Raw genomic sequence first — 20,191 nt, forward strand, 5'->3', positions numbered from 1 at the left:
TTTGAAAAATTTTTCTCCCTCACTGGTTTGAAGTTCCATTGTTATCATCTGAATTTCCAGGTATACATGAATTTGTTTCTGGATGCTTTATTCTTTCCATTAGTCTATTTGCCTTTTCCTGCATAAATACACCACTGCTTTAACCAGCATAGCTTTATTGTATGTTTGGATATCTGGTAGAGAAATTTCTACTTCTGTGGGGTTTTTTTGTTTTTTGTTTTTAATTTTAACAATCCTCTGGCATCTTATCCTTCTAAGTAAATGTTAGGATCAGTATTCATGTTTCATGAAAAACCGTATTAATTTTTGGATTGGATTTACATTGAATTTGATAGGTGACGTCTTTAAAATATTGAGAAAGCACACCCTGTATTTATCCATTTATTCATTTTTTTAAATGCCTTTCAGAAAAATTGTACAAAAATTTCCCATTCCTTGTTGAGGTTTTTCCTCCACGTTTCAGGTGGCATCTTATCATATTCTTGACTTTTATGGGAGTGTTTATAATGGGATGTGCCCACTTTCTATATAACCTATACATTTAGTTATAAAATTTAACAATTTTTTTCTAAAACATTTTTTAACTGCCTGATAGTTTTGTATGCTCTTTTGTTGTTTGCTCATTTTGGGGATTTTGACTTTTAGCTCTTTAATTTCATATTAATTACTGCATTTTCTTATCAAATAATTCTAATACCTGGAGTCCTTGGGTATCTGAATTAGATATTTACTATTCTGATGATTCTTCCTCATGGTGAATTGTTCCTTACTGTTTCCTTTCTATGTTTGGTTATCTTTTATTGTTACCTCATTTTTTGCTATTGCTAAACTATAGGCATTCTGAGGAATGAAATTGAAAATGCTTTCCTCCAGAGAAGATTTGTGTTCGTTTCTGCAGAATGGAAATGAGGAAAACTACTGTCCTGAGGCTACTGCATTTTCCTTATTTGTTGTCCTTTTAACTTTATTTGTTTATTTATTTATTTATGGCTGTGTTGGGTCTTTGTTTCTGTGCGAGGGCTTTCTCCAGTTGCAGCGAGCGGAGGCCACTCTTCATCGCGGTGTGTGGGCCTTTCACTGTCGCGGCCTCTCTTGTTGCGGAGCACAGGCTCCAGACGCGCAGGCTCAGTAGTTGTGGCTCATGGGCCTAGTTGCTCCGTGGCACGTGGGATCTTCCCAAACCAGGGCTTGAACCTGTATCCCCTGCATTGGCAGGCAGATTCTCAACCACTGCGCCACCAGGGAAGCTCCTGTTGTCCTTTTAATTGAACAGTCTTGCCTCAGTGCCTCCGACTCACTGCTGGTCCAAGGCTTAGGCTCCTGGTTATAGTTTTTACTTTTTTATTTTTATACAGCAGGTTCTTTCTTATTAGTTATCTGTTTTATACATATTAGTGTATATATGTCAATCCCAATCTCCCAGTTCATCCCACTGCCACTCCCCATGCCGCTTTCCCTTCTTGGTGTCCATACATTTGTTCTCTACATCTGTGTCTCTATTCCTGCCTTGCAAACTGGTTCATCTGTACCATTTTTCTAGATTCCACATATATGCGTTAATATACGATATTTGTTTTTCTCTTTCTGACTTACTTCACTCTGTACTAAAGTCTCTAGGTCCATCCATGTCTCTACAAATCATCCAATTTCATTGCATTTTATGGGTGAGTAATATTCCATTGTATATATGTGCCACATCTTCTTTATCCATTTGTCTGTCCATGGACATTTAGGTTGCTTCCATGACCTGGCTATTGTAAATAGTGCTGCAGTGAACATTGGGGTGCATGTGTGTTTTTGAATTATAGTTTTCTCTGGGTATATGCCCAGTAGTGGGATTGCTGGGTCATATGGTAATTCTAATTTTAGTTTTTTAAGGAACCTCCAGATTGTCCTCCATAGTGGCTGTATCAATTTACATTCCCACCAACAATGCAAGAGGGTTCCCTTTTCTCCACACCCTCTCCAGCATTTATTGTTTGTAGATTTTCTGATGATGCCCATTCTGACCAGTGTGAGGTGATTCCTCATTGTAGTTTTGATCTGCATTTCTCTAATAATTACTGATGTTGAGCAGCTTTTCATGTGCCTCTTGGCGATCTGTATGTCTTCTTTAGAGAAATGTCTATTTAGGTCTTCTGCCCATTTTTTGATTGGGTTCTTTTTTTTTTAATATTGAGCTGCATGAGCTGTTTATATATTTTGGAGATTAATCCTTTGTCTGTTGATTCATTTGCAAATATCTTCTCCCATTCTGAGGGTTGTCTTTTCGTCTTGTTTATAGTTTCCTTTGCTGTGCAAAAGCTTTTAGGTTTCATTAGGTCCCATTTGTTTATTTTTGTTTTTATTTCCATTTCTCTAGGAGGTGGGTCAAAAAGAATTTTGCTGTGATTTATGTCATAGAGTGTTCTGCCTATGTTTTCCTCTAAGAGTTTTATAGTGTCTGGCCTTACATTTAGGTCTTTAATCCATTTTGAGTTTATTTTTGTGGATGGTGTTAGGGAGTGTTCTAATTATATTCTTTTACATGTAGCTGTCCAGTTTTCCCAGCATCACTTATTGAAGAGGCTGTCTTTTCTCCATTGTATATTCTTGCCTCCTTTATCAAACATAAGGTGACCATATGTGCGTGGGTTTATCTCTGGGCTTTCTATCCTGTTCCATTGATCTATATTTCTGTTTTTGTGCCAGTACCATATTGTCTTGATTAATGTAGCTTTGTAGTATCATCTGAAGTCAGGGAGTCTGATTCCTCCACGTCTGTTTTTTTGTCCCTCAAGACTGCTTTGGCTATTTGGGGTCTTTTGTGTCTCCATACAAATTGTAAGATTTTTTTGTTCTAGTTCTATAACAAATGCCATTGGTAATTTCATAGGGATTACATTGAATCTGTAGATTGGTTTGGGTAGTAGTGTCATTTTTCACAATATTGATTCTTCCGATCCAAGAACATTGTATATCTCTCCATCTGTTTGTGTCATCTTTGATGTCTTTCAGCAGTGTCTTATAGTTTTCTGATTACAGGTCTTTTACCTCCTAAGGTAGGTTTATTCCCAGGTATTTTATTCTTTTTGTTGCAATGGTGAATGGGAGTGTTTCCTTAATTTCTCCTTATGATCTTTCATTGTTAGTGTATAGGAATGCAAGAGATTTCTGTGCATTAATTTTGTATCCTGCAACTTTACCAAACTCATTGATTAGCTCTAGTCGTTTTCTGGTGGCATCTTTAGGATTATATATATATAACATCATGTCATCTGCAAACAGTGACAGTTTTACTTCTTTTCCAATTTGTATTCCTTTTATTTCTTTTTCTCCTCTGATTGTCATGTCTAGGACTTCCAAAACTATGTTGGATAATAGTGGCGAGAGTGGACATCCTTGTCTTGTTCCTGATCTTAGAGGAAATGCTTTCAGATTTTCACCATTGAGAATGATGTTTGCTATGGGTTTGTCGTATATGCCCTTTATTATGTTGAGGTAGGTTCCCTCTATGTCCACTTTCTGGGAGTTTTTATCCTAAATGGGTGTCTAATTTTGTCAAAAGCTTTTTCTGCATCTAGTGAGATGATCATATGGTTTTTATTCTTCAATTTGTTAATACAGTGTATCACATTGATTGATTTGCGTATATTGAAGAATCCTTGCATCCCAGGGATAAATCCCACTTGATCATAGTGTATGATCCTTTTAAAGTGTTGTTGGATTCTGTTTGCTAGTATTTGGTTGAGGATTTTTGCATCTGTATTCATCAGTGATATTGGTGTGTAATTTTCTTTTTTTTGTAGTACCTTTTTCTGGTTTTGGTATCAGGGTGATGGTGGCCTCATAGAATGAGTTGGGGAGTGTTCCTTCCTCTGCAGTTTTTTGGAAGAGTTTGAGAAGGATGGGTGTTAGCTCTTCTCTGAATGTTTGATAGAATTCACCTGTGAAGCCATCTGGTCCTGGAAGATTTTTAATCACAGTTTCAATTTCATTACTTGTGATTGGTCTGCTCATATTTTCTATTTCTTCCTGGTTCAGTCTTGGAAGGTTATACCTTTCTAAGAATTTGTCCATTTCTTCCAGGTTGTCCATTTTATTGGCATAGAGCTGCTTGTAGTAGTCTCTTAGGTTGCTTTGTATTTCTGCGGTGTCCATTGTAACTTCTTCTTTTTCATTTCTAATGTTATTGATTTGAGTCCTCTCCCTCTTTTTCTCAATGAGTCTGGCTAAAGGCTTATCAATTTGTTTATCTTTCAAAGAACCAGCTTTTAGTTTTATTGATCTTTGCTATTGTTTTCTTTGTTTCTATTTCATTTATTTCTGCTCTGATCTTTATGATTCTTTCTTTCTACTAACTTTGGGTTTTGTTTGTTCTTCTTTCTCTAGTTCCTTTAGGTGTATGGTTAGATTGTTTATGTGAGATTTTTCTTGTTTCTTCAGGTAGGCTTGTATTGCTATAAAGTTCCCTCTTAGAACTGCTTTTGCTGCATCCCATAGGTTTTGGATCATCGTGTTTTCACTGTCATTTGTCTCTAGGTATTTTCTGATTTCCTCTTTGATTTCATCAGTGATCTCTTGGTTATTTAGTAACGTATTGTTTAGCCTCCATGTATTTGTGCTTTTTATGGGTTTTTTCACTGTAATTGATTTCTAATCTCATAGCATTGTGGTCAGAACAGATGCTTGATGTGATTTAAATTTCTTATATTTACTGAGGCTGGATTTGTGACCCAAGATGTGATCTATCCTGGAGAATGTTCTGTGTGCACTTGAGAAAAAAGTGTAACCTGCTGTTTTCAGATGGAATGTCCTATAAATATCAATTAAATCTATCTGGTCTATTGTGTCATTTAAAGCTTGTGTTTCCTTAATTTTTTGTCTGAATGATCTGTCCATTGGTGTAAGTGAGGTGTTAAAATCCCCCACTATTATTGTGTTACTGTCGATTTCCTCTTTTATAGCTCTTAGTATTTGCCTTATGTATTGAGGTGCTCCTATGTTGGGTGCATATATATTTATAATTGTTATATCTTCTTGGAATGATCCCCTGGTCATTATGTAGTGTCCTTCCTTGTCTCTTGTAACATTCTTTATTTTAAAGTCTATTTTATCTGATATGAGTATTGCTACTCCAGCTTTCTATTGATTTCCATTTGCATGGAATATCTTTTTCCATCCCCTCACTTTCAGTCTGTATGTGTCCCTAGGTCTGAAGTGGGTCTCCTGTAGACAGCATGTATATGGGTCTTGTTTTTGTATCCATTCAGCAAGCCTGTGTCTTTTGGTTGGAGCATTTAATCCATTCACATTTAAGGTAATTACCGATATGTATGTTCCTATTACCATTTTCTTAATTGTTTTAGGTTTCTTTTTTTTGTGTGTTTGTGGTACACGGGACTCTCACTGTCGTGGCCTCTCCCGTTGCGGAGCACAGGCTCCAGACGCACAGGCTCAGCGGCCATGGCTCACGGGCCTAGCTGCTCTGCAGCATGTGGAATCTTCCCCGACCAGGACACGAACCCATGTCTCCTGCATCGGCAGGCAGACTCTCAACCACTGTGCCACCAGGGAAGCCCTAGGTTTCTTTTTGTAGGTCCTTTTCTTCTCCCGTGTTTCCCACTTAGAGAAGATCCTTTATCATTTGTTGTAGAGCTGGTCTGGTGGTGCTGAATTCTCTTAGCTTTTGCTTGTCTGTAAAGCTTTTGATTTCTCTGTTGAATGTGAATGAGATCCTTGCCAGGTAGAGTAACCTTGGTTGTAGGTTCTTCCTTTTCATCACTTTAAATATATCGTGCCACTCCCTTCTGGCTTGTAGATTTTCTGCTGAGAAATCAACTGTTAAACTTATGGGAGCTCCCTTTTATGTTATTTGTTGTTTTTCCCTTGTTGCTTTTAATAATTTTTCTTTGCCTTTAATTTTTGTCAGTTTGATTACTATGTGTCTCAGTGTGTTTCTCCTTGGGTTTATCCTGCCTGGGACTCTCTGTGCTTCCTGGAGTTGGGTGGCTATTTCATTTCCTATGTTAGGGAAGATTTTGGCTATAAACTCTTCAGATATTTTCGCAGGTCCTTTTCTCTCTCTTCTCCTTCTGGGACCCCTATAATGCTAATGTTTGTGCATTTAATGTTGTCCCAGAGGTCTTTTAAGCTCTCTTCTTTTCTTTTAATTCTTTTTCTGTATTCTGTCTTCCGCATTACTTATCCATTCTTCTGCCTCAGTTATTCTGCTTTTGATTCCTTCTAGTGTATTTTTCATTTCAATTATCGTATTGTTCATCTCTGTTTGTTTGTTTTTTAATTCTTCTAGGTGTTTGTTCTTTAATTTTTCTAGGTCTTTGTTAAACATTTCTTGCATCTTCTCTATCTTTGCCTCCATTCTTTTTCTGAGGTCTTGGATTATCTTTACTATCATTATTCTGAATTCTTTTTTGGAAGGTTCCCTATGTTCACTTCATTTGGTTGTTTTTATGAGGTTTTATCTTTTTCCTTCATCTGGTACATAGTCCTCTGCCTTTTCATTTTGTCTATCTTTATGTGAATGTGGTTTTTGTTCCACAGGCTGCAGGATTGTAGTTCTTCTTGCTTTTGCTGTCTGCCCTCTCTCCTGGTTATAGTCTACTCATTTATGCCTACTGTTCACTGTCTCCTTGTGAAGTTTGCTTCTTTTTTTCCTCCTTCTTCTTTTGGACCTGTGGAGATTGTCTCCAATCCCTGAAGTTCCAGCAAGGCAGCAGAAATTATGTTTTATTCAGAGTTGTTTTGTTTTGAAGCAGGAAGGCCCCCCACAAAAACCTAGTCTGGAATGATAATTGAACCAAGATTCCCTTGTTCTAGCTGGTTTTCACTTACTTTCTTCAAAGCAGTTGTTAGTATAAATATTGAATTAAAAAAGAAAAGAAAATTTAAAGTGTTTAGGTTTACTTTGTGAAGTAAAAGAGGAACAGTGATCTTTGAAAGGCAAAGTTAGAAAACTTTGTTTAAAAACTGTGAAAAATTCTGTTATGTTTTTCAGTGTTATGTGAGCAATGATAATAGCAAAAAAATCAATTGAACTGAAATTTTAAAATTCCCCAAAGGACTTTTGTTCTGAAAAAAGAAAGCCAATTAAATAAAATGTTGATATTAGTTAAATTTATTGCTGAACTTCAACTGGGAAATTAATGAGATTTTTGCAGAACAATTCATAGCATTAAGAAACATTTTGACTTTTTCAAGGTCAATGATAGAATACACAGACACACAATAGAAATCTGTGTCCTAGAGCTGTATGTCCTCTTTCATTTTTGTTGAAAAGAATGAAAAAAAGATGATAACGGCTATGGTAACAATTTAACAATGAATAGCACAAGAGAAGATTTTAACCTCCCACTAATATTTTAAGGTGGACCTCAATCCTGAGGAAAAAAATGGCAAAAATATTTCTTAAAGGAAGATCTGTTATGTTACTTCAAGATAAAAACATTAGCTGAGCTATTCAGTAGAATACACATGCTAGCATATATCATGTCAAACAAAATTGCCTTTAAGCATTCACTGATTATGCCTTTGTGGATTATCCAAAGGCTTAAATTCTAAATAAATAGACTTGTTAATACATAAAGGTATATTCAAGAAAACCAATGCCCTCAGTTTCTGTTATCCTATTATCTGCAAGAAGGCTATCCATTTTTGTGGATTATCCCAGAGAGCTGAGCTGCTGCACTGCTGTCTTCAAAATCCCCTTAGTGATATATACTCTCTCTCTCTCTTTTTCTTATTGTCATTTTATATCTATGCCCTACAGGATGGTAGGAGTTAGTAGCAAATATTTGATGCAGCCAAACAAATCTCATTTTGATGCAGTTCTCTTTGATGCAGCCAAACAAATCTCATTTTGATGCAGTTCTCTAAGTCTGTCTTCTACTTTTCCCTCACTTTTATATCATTATTAGGAAATTATGAACCTTTTTTCCCCCTAACTACTTTGAATTAAATTTGGACATGTTGCCAATATGTAAATAATGCTGATTTGGTTTTAAGAAGTGCACTGAAAACAGATTCTGTATCCATCCATACATATATTTTTGTACCCACCCATCCATGAAGTTACCCATTTATAATTCTAATATTTATAGGATAAAAGAAAAGTTTTGTTTATTTATTTATTATTTATTTAATATAGTTTTATTATGCCTATGTGAAATGATTCTGTCCATCTCTGGCAGGGGGCAGGAAGAAATTTTTTGTAAAATTAAACTACATTTCTTTAGCCCAATTGTCACAATACACCTTCTTGAAATTGCTTCAGTTGTTGTTATTTTGGGATCTATAGGTAATGGATTGAGCAATTTCAGTACATTCTAGACAAAACTGACAGAATTTTAGAGCTGGCGGTGTCCCCTTCTGTATAAAGGTGAGGAAATGGAGAAGTAATGTAATATACCTAAGCTGACAGACCTGAGTAATATTAAAACTAGGATCGAGATGTCTGGAGTCTGGAGTCCCAATCTACTGGTTTCTAGTGCTAGTGTATATGAATAGTACAGGATTTGCTTTTATAATCCTGCATTATTAACTGGGTAACAGTTGAAATAAGATAAAGATTAAGTAGAAAAATAAGTCCTCATCATTATGTGAAAAGCTAAATTTTGCCTTGATATAAAATCACAAGCTTGGATGCTTGCTCCTCCTAATACTATAAAAATGGAGATGAAGTAAAGAGCTCCTATATAAAGCATTTCAAGGACTAGGCTTAGTAAGTCTGAGTTTGGACAAGCATCACAAGTTCTCAGGTATCATGATGAAAATGGGAAGTACAGTTTAGATAAAAATTATGGAAAATATAAATTAAAAATAATCAGTTACTCAATTATAATTTTTAAGCCTGGGTGTTTACCAATTTCTTTATTTTTTCCCACTAAGAATAAAGAAAACTTCTCTAGGATATCGGAATGGAAAATGATATTAAATATACTCCTTTCTGAAATGTGACCTAATTCTATTCCAGAAGTCAATTTGAATATAAAAAAAGGAAAATCAAGGATTCTCAAATATTAACTAGATATTTAAGTGATATTTTGCAAAAGGACTTGATTAATAAAATAGAATTAATGTGAGATATTTTTCTTGATTAAAAAGATATAGACTGATTAAGGGAGTACAGTTATCTGGTTTAAAGCCAAGCCACATGATATTACTGATTAAGCTGAGAGAAAGATATCTTGTTCAAGGAGATTAGCATTGATCTTAAAACCAAATTGAGAAGTTAAAGTACAATACAATGAAAATACTTGGGAAATTTAAAAGAAACAAAACCAAAAAACTAATGCCTGAGCCTCATCCTCAGAGAGTCTGATTTAATAGGTTTGAGAAAAGTCTCAAACATAAGCAATTTCTAAACACCATAGGTGCTTCTAATGTCAAGATTAAGAACCACTGGTATAGAATGTGAAGTGTAGAAAAAATTGAAAACCATATGGGAGGTCACCTACCATGATATGATTTCTGGGAGAATGCTGAAACACTGTTTTATACATTGATGACAGTATATAAATGTTGTTGGCTTTGATTCTCAGCAGAAAGAAAAATTAGAGAATTAAAGATGGAAGGGGACTTAGTAGGATCACTAATTATGAGAGTCAAGGGTTCTTCAAGGGAAGAAGGGAAAGAAGAAAAGTAAAAATTAATTTTAAGAAAAATGAATGAATATGCATATTTTGCTTAAAAAATGCACCTCTAATTTTAATTGCTAATAGGAAGAACTCACCTGTCATAGAGTAGAGGTTATCACTCATCTATTTTTAATTTTTCATTTAATTTATGAGACTAAATGTCAATGAAATATTAAAGTCAACATAAATGATTTGAACAACATGCAGAAAATGATTCTGGGGAAATTATAGTCCATTAATACTGTTGAGTTATTGTTGATCTATACTCAGCCATGCCCCAGATTATTTTTCTGAAATGAAGTTAATTTCAGTTTTTTAGGAGGGAGTCCATACCAAACAAGACAGGATTTTGAACAATGATGATATGACTATTGTAAGTTATATGAGTGTTTGAGAATGATCTAGATGCATCTAATCTATGTGGTTTTAACATTCAAAATAATAGCTTATCAATCCTATTTATATTTAGAACACTTTGAAATATATTTGCAAGTCTTAGTTCTTGTAGAGTTTATATTTTTGAGGATAAACATTTTCTGGAGAGTGGCCAGATGTTTTAAATAAAAATAGTAAGGTTTAAGAACTAGAATAAGTTGTTTAATAAAAAATTCTTGCCAAGAAAACCCAATTTACTTTATAAATATATATTCTTGGGATTAGAGGGATTGGTAATGCTGCTCATCTGGTAAAATTTGACTAGGTCAGTTTAAGTTTGTTATAAGTGTTAGTAAATGGAGAGGTTACCCTATATATCAAACATACTCATTTCTGCAAGATGTTTGAAAAAGTCTCATAAAATTTCATTGTGAATTAGATGAGATCTGCAATTGGGTAAATAACCATGTAGAAGCGAGGCAAGCTTTTTTATGGAAGTGTTATATTTTTGGACTTATCCTAGCTAATATTTTGAACAGTGAGTGGGATAAAAACATAGTTGTTAAATGAACCACAACCTTCAGCAAATTAAGAAAATATCTATTGACCATCTACTGTATTCCATGGGATGTGTGGACAAATCAGGGAGGAATTATCAATATAATAGAACTAAGATTCAAAATTATATCTTTACACTTTGAAACTAGAAAAATCCTAGTTTTAGCTTACAACATCAGATTTTTGAAGGTAGGATGGTAGATGTCTGGCTTGATTATTTGTTCATGGGAATAAGATTTAGAGTTTTGCTCAGTCAGGACCCCAAGGTAAGGGCAATGCATGTTGGAGTGGCTTAATCAGCTCACGTAAAAGTAGGCTGCTTTAAAGAAGTCACAGTGGCTGTAACAGTGGTTAGAACACACCTGAAATATTGGCTCAATTCTGAGCACTTGGCTTAAAGAGGTCCTTGAGGACCCTAAGGTATTCATTTTACATATTAGTGAGCAGAGAGATACGTCTTATGTTGATAGTGCAGTAATTAATGTGTAAGTGTATTATTTTAAAGCATAATAACAATAGAACTAAAAAAATACAATGTTTAGATTGGGGCAATGGGAAGAGAAAGGGAGAAAATGAGTGTAAGTAACTGCATTACTTTCAGAGGAGAATGTCATTCAATGTATGATTAATATATGCTATGTTCACACACACACACACACACACACACACACAGAGCTATTATTTGGTGTTAAGGAGAAAACAGTAGCTCAAAAAGAGTTAAAGAAGGCTGTCTCTGAGGAGTGGGACTTGAGGCCGAGAGGGATGAGTTGAAGAAAAATCCCTTCGGTGCTATTGCATTTTACACCATGGCCATATCTTTTTATATTTTTAAAAAAGTAAACAAGGCCTGGATGACCATCCTCCCCTGGAGAGAAAATGGAAAAAAAAAGACAAAGTGAGAGAATCAAGAGGCTGCCTTGGTGGACGGGGATCTAAAAATGATGTTATGATGTTGAAAGAACTGGGGCCATTTACCCGGCTAATCATAATGATTACTCTAGGAATTCCTATCCCATGGGATATCAGGATCTGTATGGGAGATGTGTGTGTCTATGTATCCAAAGAAATTATGTGGAAAATTGTGTGCATGTATGGGTATATGCATTTAGGAGGAGGGGATGAACCATCGTTTTCAAACGATTTTTTTTTCCCCCAAAGGAGTATATGATTTAAAATCAGTTAAAAACTACTGGGTAGCCTACCCTATGGAGTAATAAACACTCATGTAAACAGAGGTCATCTTTTGTAGATAATTTAAAATAATTCTCATACTGTATAAGATGCACTCGCTTATTTGAAAGAAACTTTTTTGCTCTTAGGTTCTAATGTTTATACAATAAAAAGAATAAAATGCACTTAATAATGAAAAAAAAACATTTACTGAACACTGACCACGTACTGGTCATCACGCTAAGTGCTTGACATGGGCTCTCATTCACTCTTCATAGCATCAGTTTAGGTAGGTACCACATCAAAAACTCAGAGAGACAAAGAAACTTACTAGAGGTCACCCTGCAGTAAGGGATAGAGCCAAAATCAAAACCCAAAAAGTTTGGCCCTAGAGCTGGCCTGCTGGCCCCTGTTGGAGAGGATTTTTGCTGTCTTCACTCTGACTCTCCCTCACTGCCCTGTGTTAATTCTGCACCGTGACTGACAGTGGCAACACTTGCATCTGCAAAGTTGCTCTTCCTGTTTCCTTCAGTGTTTACCTTGTTCCATCTGCATGTCATTTTTTGTGTCTTAATTGTTGTGTTTTATCTGAACTTGATTTCATTTAATAACAAGTCTTTTATTTCACAAAAAATATATACATATATTATCTATCTATCTATCTATCTATCGAAAGAGGTTGTATTCGTTTTCTATTGCTACTGTGACAGATAACCACAAACTCAGTGGTTTGAAACAACACACCTTTAATGTTTTGTAGGTTAGAATTCCAGCCTGGGTCTCACTGGGCTAAAATCAAGGTGCTCCAAGGGCTGTCTTCTTTTCTGGAGGTTCTGGGGGAGAATCGTTTCCTTGCCTTCTCCAGCTCTCCTGGTTCATGGCCCCCTTTCTCCTTCCTTGAAGCCAGGAACATTAGGTAGAGTCCATCTCACATCCCATCACTCTGATCTCCCTTGTGATTACATTGGACTTGCCCAAATCAACCAGGATAATCTCTCCATCTCAAAGGCCTTAATTTATGACATCTGCAAAATCTCTTTTGGCATGTAAGATAGCATATTCACATTTTCCAGGGATTAGGACGTGGGCATCTTTGAAGATGATTACTCTGCCTACCATAAGCACCTACTAAATGCAGGCACTTTTCTGGGGACTGAGACAAAACACAGTCCCTTCCCTAGAAGAGATTACAATTGAGGAGACACTGAAACAGAGAAGGGAAATACAAAAAAATATGTGCTATGAGAGAAGTGTGAACAATTACAGCACTATGCAGAGCCTGCCTGGGATCGAGGGTGAGCTAGAGAAAATCTGGCTAAAAAATTAGAATTATTCTTGACATACTCATGTGACTTTGTTACTTTTCATGCAGGTTTTGAGACTCTGGGATATTCAGCACCAGCTGTCCATCCAGAGGATAGCTTGTTCTTTCTCCAAAAGTCAGGACTTCAGATGTCTCTTCCACTTTGCTGAAGCCCACGGACGACTTTTCATCTCATTTAATAACCAGCTAGCATTGCTGGCAATGAAAAGTGATTCCGGCAAGAGGGTGAGAAGCCACAAGAAAGCAGTCACTTGTGTGCTTTACAATTCAGTCTTGAAGCAGGTAATGATGTTTTTCTGTCACTCTCCTGAGATGTCCCCACATCCAGAGACTTATTTCCTTAATTCAATCTAAGGACAAATATAGAAAAGGAAATGTGGAAAAGAAATGATTTAATAACTGTGTGCATTTCTGCAATAATATGTATTCAGGTGGATTTGAAGAGTGATTGCATTTTCAACCAGTGACCACAGCAGCACTGATAGAGTTACTAGGAGGAAACATTCCAGCTAAAACAAACACAACATGGAATGTAATTGAACTTATCTTTGTTACCCGCTAGTTTGGGTTGTGATGCCAAATGCAAGTGAACCTGGCTGTAAAATTCCCTTTTATGAACACCATCCTCCTGCATCCCCATGGAAAGATCTGAAATATGCATGAAGTGTAATTAGCAAAGATCCATTTTGCCGGCATAGTTTAGGCAAGTGGCTCACAGTGGCAGCCCGGAATGTATTCATAATAAAATGATTCAGTTAAATGTGGTGCCACTTGGTATGCAGTGCGGGTTTTGTTTGTCTCCCGACCACGGTAATGATGCTTTGCAGCTTTTGCTTATGGGAGCGCTCCCTGCATGTCAATGAGGAAGCGGGCTCCTCTGGAGTGGAGATGCCGCAAGGACCACAGGCCTTCTTAGAGGAAAGGGAGGGCCAGCCTGTGGATATCACAGAGCGAGCGGGCACTCATGGAGCTTAGTCTGCGACCATGATCACCTCAGGCCTGACAGTCACAGCACAGCTGGAGCCAAGCAGACAGCCAGTATCCAGCTTGTGGCCAATTAAACAGTAACTCCAGCCCATTCTTTCTTTTCTTGCTGCAGAAGCTTCTGTATCTACACAGAAATGAGTAGTTCAGATGGGGTGCAAGGGGAGGAGAGCCCTTTGTTAGTAATGAGTAGTGTGTCATGTCACTACTTCAAATACACTCTGTTTTCCAGTTATTCTAGGAGATAAAAATCCTTTACAAAACGATCCATTTTGAATTCCATCTTCGGGGAAAACATTCCCTCGTAAATGTTTTACTGAACTTTATGAAGGCAACCAGTTAATGCGACTCCCTGGTGGCCACTGAGAGATGTATTTGTTTCCAGGAGAACATTCTGCTAATTGAGATCTGCAAAGTTAAAGTGCTAGGTTTGTGTGTTGATGCTACGATCTGCTATTGCCTGACCATAAAATGAGCAATCTTCCATGAGGAATTCAGGAAATGGGACACAAAGAAGGTCTGGAATCTTCCATTTGGAACATGAAGATAAAGCCAAGATAACACAAGGATATGCAACTTATAGGCAACAATAGACTATGCACATATGGAATATTATGTAGAAAGAATCTCTGTACAAATGAGTTGGATATTCATGCCTCTACTTATTTCTGCTGTTAAAAGTATAAATAATTAAATGCATTAATATGTATATAAAGCACACAGAGCTGTGTGTCATACATAAGTGTTTCCTGACTATTAGCAGCTAAGTTATAGAGAAACACTTTAACGTTGTATAACATTTATGATTGTAAAAATATGTGGCAGTTAAGTGCAAAGAAAATAATATCACCCACAGTCCCATCAGCCAGTGATAATTTATCATTTCAGAATAATTAGACAAAGCAAATAAAACAGTTTTGAATAAGTTTCAGGTGCCAGGAATGAGGGATCAAAGATTCACGTGCCACATAGTTTCTTCGCCCCTGTAGTTCAGGGAGACTCAGGTTCTGGGCGTCTTCCAAGAGCTCATTGCTGGGTAGGTGCTCATTACAGGATGGTGGGGTGAAAGAAGAGGAAGCAGACACATGACCAACTCACAAGGAAGCAGTGGAGTGGAGTAAAATGAACAGGGGTAAAAGCAAAGTGCTCTCCTTGGAAAGTGATCAAATCTGGCTGGGGCTGGGGTGGGTGACATTCAGCAGAGCCCTGAAATCTAGAATGAGAACCCCTAAGAGGAGAGAAGGAAGTAGTTCCAGACAGAAGGTACAACATGGCCACCTGCAAAGAAGCTTGAGCACAGACTCTACATTTTTTTTTCAGGGAGAGGGTTTATTCTGGTATGGCTGGTTTGGGGATACTTAGCAAAAACTGTGGGACTTGAGGCAGTGAAGGGAGCTTAGAGCCAGATTGTGAAGGTCATTCACTCAATGTACCAAGGTCTAGTCTTGGAAAAATATAGACTTGAGGTTAGAGCAGCAGTTCTCACAGCGTGATCTCAGATCCCTGGGGAAGTCAGATCCTTTGAGAGGATCTTCAAGATCACAGCTCTTTTCATTATAATGTTAACTTGCTGTTTACTTTTTCCTCTCTTGTTTCATGAGTGTACAATGGAGTTTTCTAGAGGCTATATGATGAGTGAAGACATCGTTGCTCTGATGGCTACAGGAACATGTGCTTTTGTATTCCTGTGTTTTAACAATTTCTCAGTTTAAATTTCTACTTTGGTAAATATATATGTTTCTCTGTCTGTCTCTGTCTTTATCTCTACCTCTGTCTCTGTCTCTGTTGCCCACATAAATAGAAGCTATTTAGATTCTTCAATAATTTTTAGTAGTATAAAGGGATTCCGAGATCAAAAGTTTTGAGAACTGCTGAGTTAGAGAAATGTGACTTCAGATGTTGGGCAGACTATTTATCGTGTCTAAGCTTCAGTTTATTGACTTTCAAAAGTGTGTGTGTGGCAGGGTGGGGGTGCTGTGAGCATAGACGTAATAATGGTAACAACAGGTATCTCTGCAGCATTGCCTTACTGTGTCCTGCCTCTTGGAAGCCGTCCTCCTTCCTCCCGGGCGGCCAGCCCTGGCAAGTCTCCCCCGCTCCCCCATACTTCTCAGGTTGAAGGGTGATGCTTTTGGACACCTCTTTTTCTTATTAACATCTTGATATTTCTTACTCTTTATTTTACCCACGTGTCATATGAAAGAGTTTAGAAAGGCGGAGGGGCCCCTGCATTGGGCTTTGTCTCTGGTCCCTTGAGGTGAGGAAGAGTTTTTTTCTGCCCTTCTCTTCTCTGCCATTGAAGTTCCTGCTGGTAAACATTCAGTTCCGGGGCTCATCTCTGGTCCTCTCGACATCCGAGGTCTCCAGGGACATTTCCTGCCATACCTCTCTCCCCTCTCTGCGCGTCGGTTGCATTTCTAGTTGTTTTCCAGTTAAACACTTAGCTAAATTCTCACTTTCTCCCCTCACATGTTTGATGGAAGGGAAAGATCCTTGTCTTCCCCTTCTGTGTTTTCCTACAACTCCCAACACTCTTCTGAGCACCAATGGATGTTCGATTCCTTTTACTGCTATTTCTAATTCTAAGTTCAAAACGAACCCATGCTTTTTCAGTCCACTGGTGCTTGCTCTTTGGTTATTTGGTTTGGTGTCTTTTTGAAAGACTTTCCTTTTATCTGAATCTAATGAAAACCTTCCCTTCCATTGTCATTTCAACATGTTGCTGACACTTTACTATTATTTCATTCTATTTGGTCATCAGTGGGAACCTACCATTATTTCTACATGAAAGTGACATGGCATATTTCTCTGACTTTTCTTTATCTTCCTGCCTTTTGGTACCCTCGCATCCTAATCTAAGAAAGTGATGTTAAACCACACAGGGCCTTTGAAAAGGAACCTTATGCTTTATTTCACCCAGCAAAGCTTGCCCTCACAGCTAGTGGCAGAACAAGTTGGGACAGGTTGAGGGAGTCCCTGGAATGCACAATTTTGAAAGAATCAAAGTCACTCAGTATCCTGGAGGTAGTTCTAATGAACTGTCTTTGCATAGAATTCTTAAATAAAACTTTTCTTAAAAACCCATGAATGCTGGGGAACTTTAAAAATGTATTTGTAGGTAACATATAAACTGGAACAGATAAAATTTCTGACTTATCACCATGGCTCTCATCCTAATGATGTGGGTTTATGTGTTTTTGTAAAATAGGTAATGTTTCAGTGTTTTTTGCATCTAGACATATTTATCGTCAGGCTAAATATATCAGTATCATCAAATCTTGACAGACAATGATATTTACTATTTTTCTCATTGAAATAATTTATTTTTTGTAAAACATTAGTTGCTTATTATAAGAAATTAAAACAACGCAGTAAGTTCAGATAAAGAATTAAATGTTGCTGAAACATCATCAAAATATCTGAATATCTTCTAAATATCTCTCTGTGCATAGACTATTTCACCTGAATATGGTTCTGTAACCTACTTTCTTATTCTGAAACATATTGGAATTATTTCCTTGTACCTAAATGTAGATCTACTTCATCATTTTTAAAAGGCAGCACAGTGTCTTATTGTATGTATGTATCATAATTTACTGATCCATTTGCCTTGATGAGCATTTTGCTATTATGCATTTCTTTATGCATAAATATATTCACACTCATGACTTTATCTCTGTAAGGTAAAATCTTGAGAATGAATTTCTAGGTTACAATAAATGCGTATGAGACAATTTGATACAAAAATGGCCTCCTGAATCTTCCCATTTTACCTGATCTCTAAGAGTAAAAACATTAATCACATACGTACGTAAAGAGACCTGTCAGACAGTGGCTGCCTGGCGGCCTCCAGCACGACTCCTGAGATCCCTGACAGGGCTCCTGTAATTCAGCATAGGATGTTGGCTTTTAAAATTTGAAGATTAGACCTCTACTTTACCCAGAGTAGTGTTTTTTCTTGAGGACCAATGCTCACATTCTCACAGGAAACATGATGCCAATCATTCATTAAAAATAGGACTGGGGTATAATTTTTTAGTGACAGTGCATCTCCTGCCCTCGTTTCTGCATATGATTTTGGGGGAATTGAGATATTTGAGAATCTAACCAATTCAATTGGTAGTTCCTGTGGGAAATGTAATATCTGAGCAGAGGGAAGGGGACAAGCTTGAGGGAAATTTATCCCCACCTTATAAGCACCTCTTTAGTGCTTGTATTTAAGGCAAAATCAATGAGCTTATAATTGAACAGAACTGGATGAACACTAGTGAAAACTTTCTCTTTGCCTGCTTGCTGCTGGGCTCCAAGTGACCACCCTTCAGTTAACGTGGCTTTTCTTCACTGGTCAGCTTAAGGCTGTCCTTGGTTACATGTCAGTACTGAGGCTATGAGCTCTGGTCACTTGATGGAGTTGTGGGAAACACCCTAAGCCTTAAGGTTAAACCAACACACATACACACACACACACACACACACTTAGTTAAATGTGATTACTTGGAAGGAATAATACATTTCAGTGTTATAAAACTCAAATGGACAAAGGGTATACAGTGAAAATTTCCTTTTATCCCTGTTTTTACCTACCAGTTTCCTTCTCTGGAGGCAACCAGTTCATGAGATCCATGAGCACCCTTTAAGGGCTGTTGTATTCATATACATATACATATACATATATAAATATGTATACTCACTTTTAAATAGATGTATATAATAATTCTTAATATTTAAGAATATTTATTATTTTAATTGCTCTTTGCACAGAAACACTGCTCTGTACATTGATTTTCCACCCAACAATACAGCCGAAAGATTATTTTATTTATCTCCTTATCCAGAGTATCCTCTTTCTTTTTGTCAGCTGCATGCTATTCTACTAAATGGGTGTGCCAAACTTTATTATTCAGTTCTTATGGGCATTTAGATGGATTCCAGTATTTTTGTATTACAAATAATGTAGTAATTTTTTACCTTGAATGCACAAATTTTGGCACTAGTGAGGAAATATCTGTGAGATAAATTTCTAGAACTGGAATTAGTGGGTCAGAGAGTATTTATGACAGTAACCTTGACAGATGTTGTCAAATTTTCTGCATAAAAGGTGCATTCAATCCATCAGCAGGGTAAAAGATGACCCTTTCCTCAGCCTCTCTCATTAACACAGTCTCAGCTATTTTTTAAAGACTATTTAAAAAAAAATTTTTTTAAGAGCATTTTTAGGTTCATAGCAAAATTAAGAAGAAGGTACAGAAATATTCGGTGTACTCCTGTCCCTCACATGCATAACCTCTTCCTTTATCCACATTCCCCAGTAGAATGGTATGTTTGTTACACTTGATAAAACTATATTGACACATCCTTACCATCAAGTGTAATCACAGTTTATATAAGGGGTCACTCTTGGTATTATACATTTTAAGAGTTTAGACAATTGTATAATGACATGTCCATCATTATAGCATCATAAAAATCCTCTGTGCTCCACCTATTTATCCCACCTCCCCTAACCTCTGGCAACCACTGATATTTTTACTGTCTACATAGTTTAGTTTTTTCAGAGTGTCATATAACTGGAATACAGTATGTAGACTTTTCAGATTGGCTTCTATTACTCAGTAGTATGCATTTACATTTCCTCTACGTATCTTAATGTCTTGATAGCTTATTTTTTTAGAACACTGAATAATATTCCATTGTATGGATGTACTGCAGATTATTTATCCATTCACCTGCTGAAGGACATCTTAGTTGCTTCCAAGTACTGGCAATTATGAATAAAGCAACTATAAACATCTGTGTGCAGGCTTTCATGTGGACACGAGTTTTCAACCCCTCTGGGTAAACATCAAACAGCATGGTGGCTGGATTATATGGTAAGAGTATATTTTTCTTTTGTAAAAAGATTGTCAATTGCCTTCTAAAGTGGCTGTACCATCTTACTTTCCCACCATCAAAGAATGAGAGTTCCTGTTGCTCCACATCCTTGTCAGCATTTGGTGTTGTCGGTGTTCTAGATTTAGTCCACTCTAACAGATGTGTAGTATCACATTTTTGTTTTACTTTGTATTTCCTTGATGATATATGATGGGAAGTATCTTTTCAAATGCTTACTTGCCATTTGTTTACCTTCGTTAGTGAGGCACCTGTT

General features: G+C 36.8%; 1 protein-coding gene across 1 annotated transcript in view; it reads left to right on the forward strand.

Annotated features, from left to right (window-relative positions):
- WDR49 (WD repeat domain 49) overlaps positions 1–20,191 on the forward strand; it is a gene marked incomplete at both ends in the record, with an annotated part of 137,014 nt that overhangs the window by 51,512 nt on the left and 65,311 nt on the right. Inside the window, 1 exon segment of the mRNA XM_082624325.1 lies at positions 13,111–13,344. Within this exon segment, the coding sequence (XP_082480451.1) occupies positions 13,111–13,344 (234 nt within the window).

This window comes from Mesoplodon mirus (genome assembly GCF_964341445.2).
Source record: "Mesoplodon mirus genome assembly, chromosome: 6".
Classification (NCBI taxonomy): domain Eukaryota; kingdom Metazoa; phylum Chordata; class Mammalia; order Artiodactyla; family Ziphiidae; genus Mesoplodon; species Mesoplodon mirus.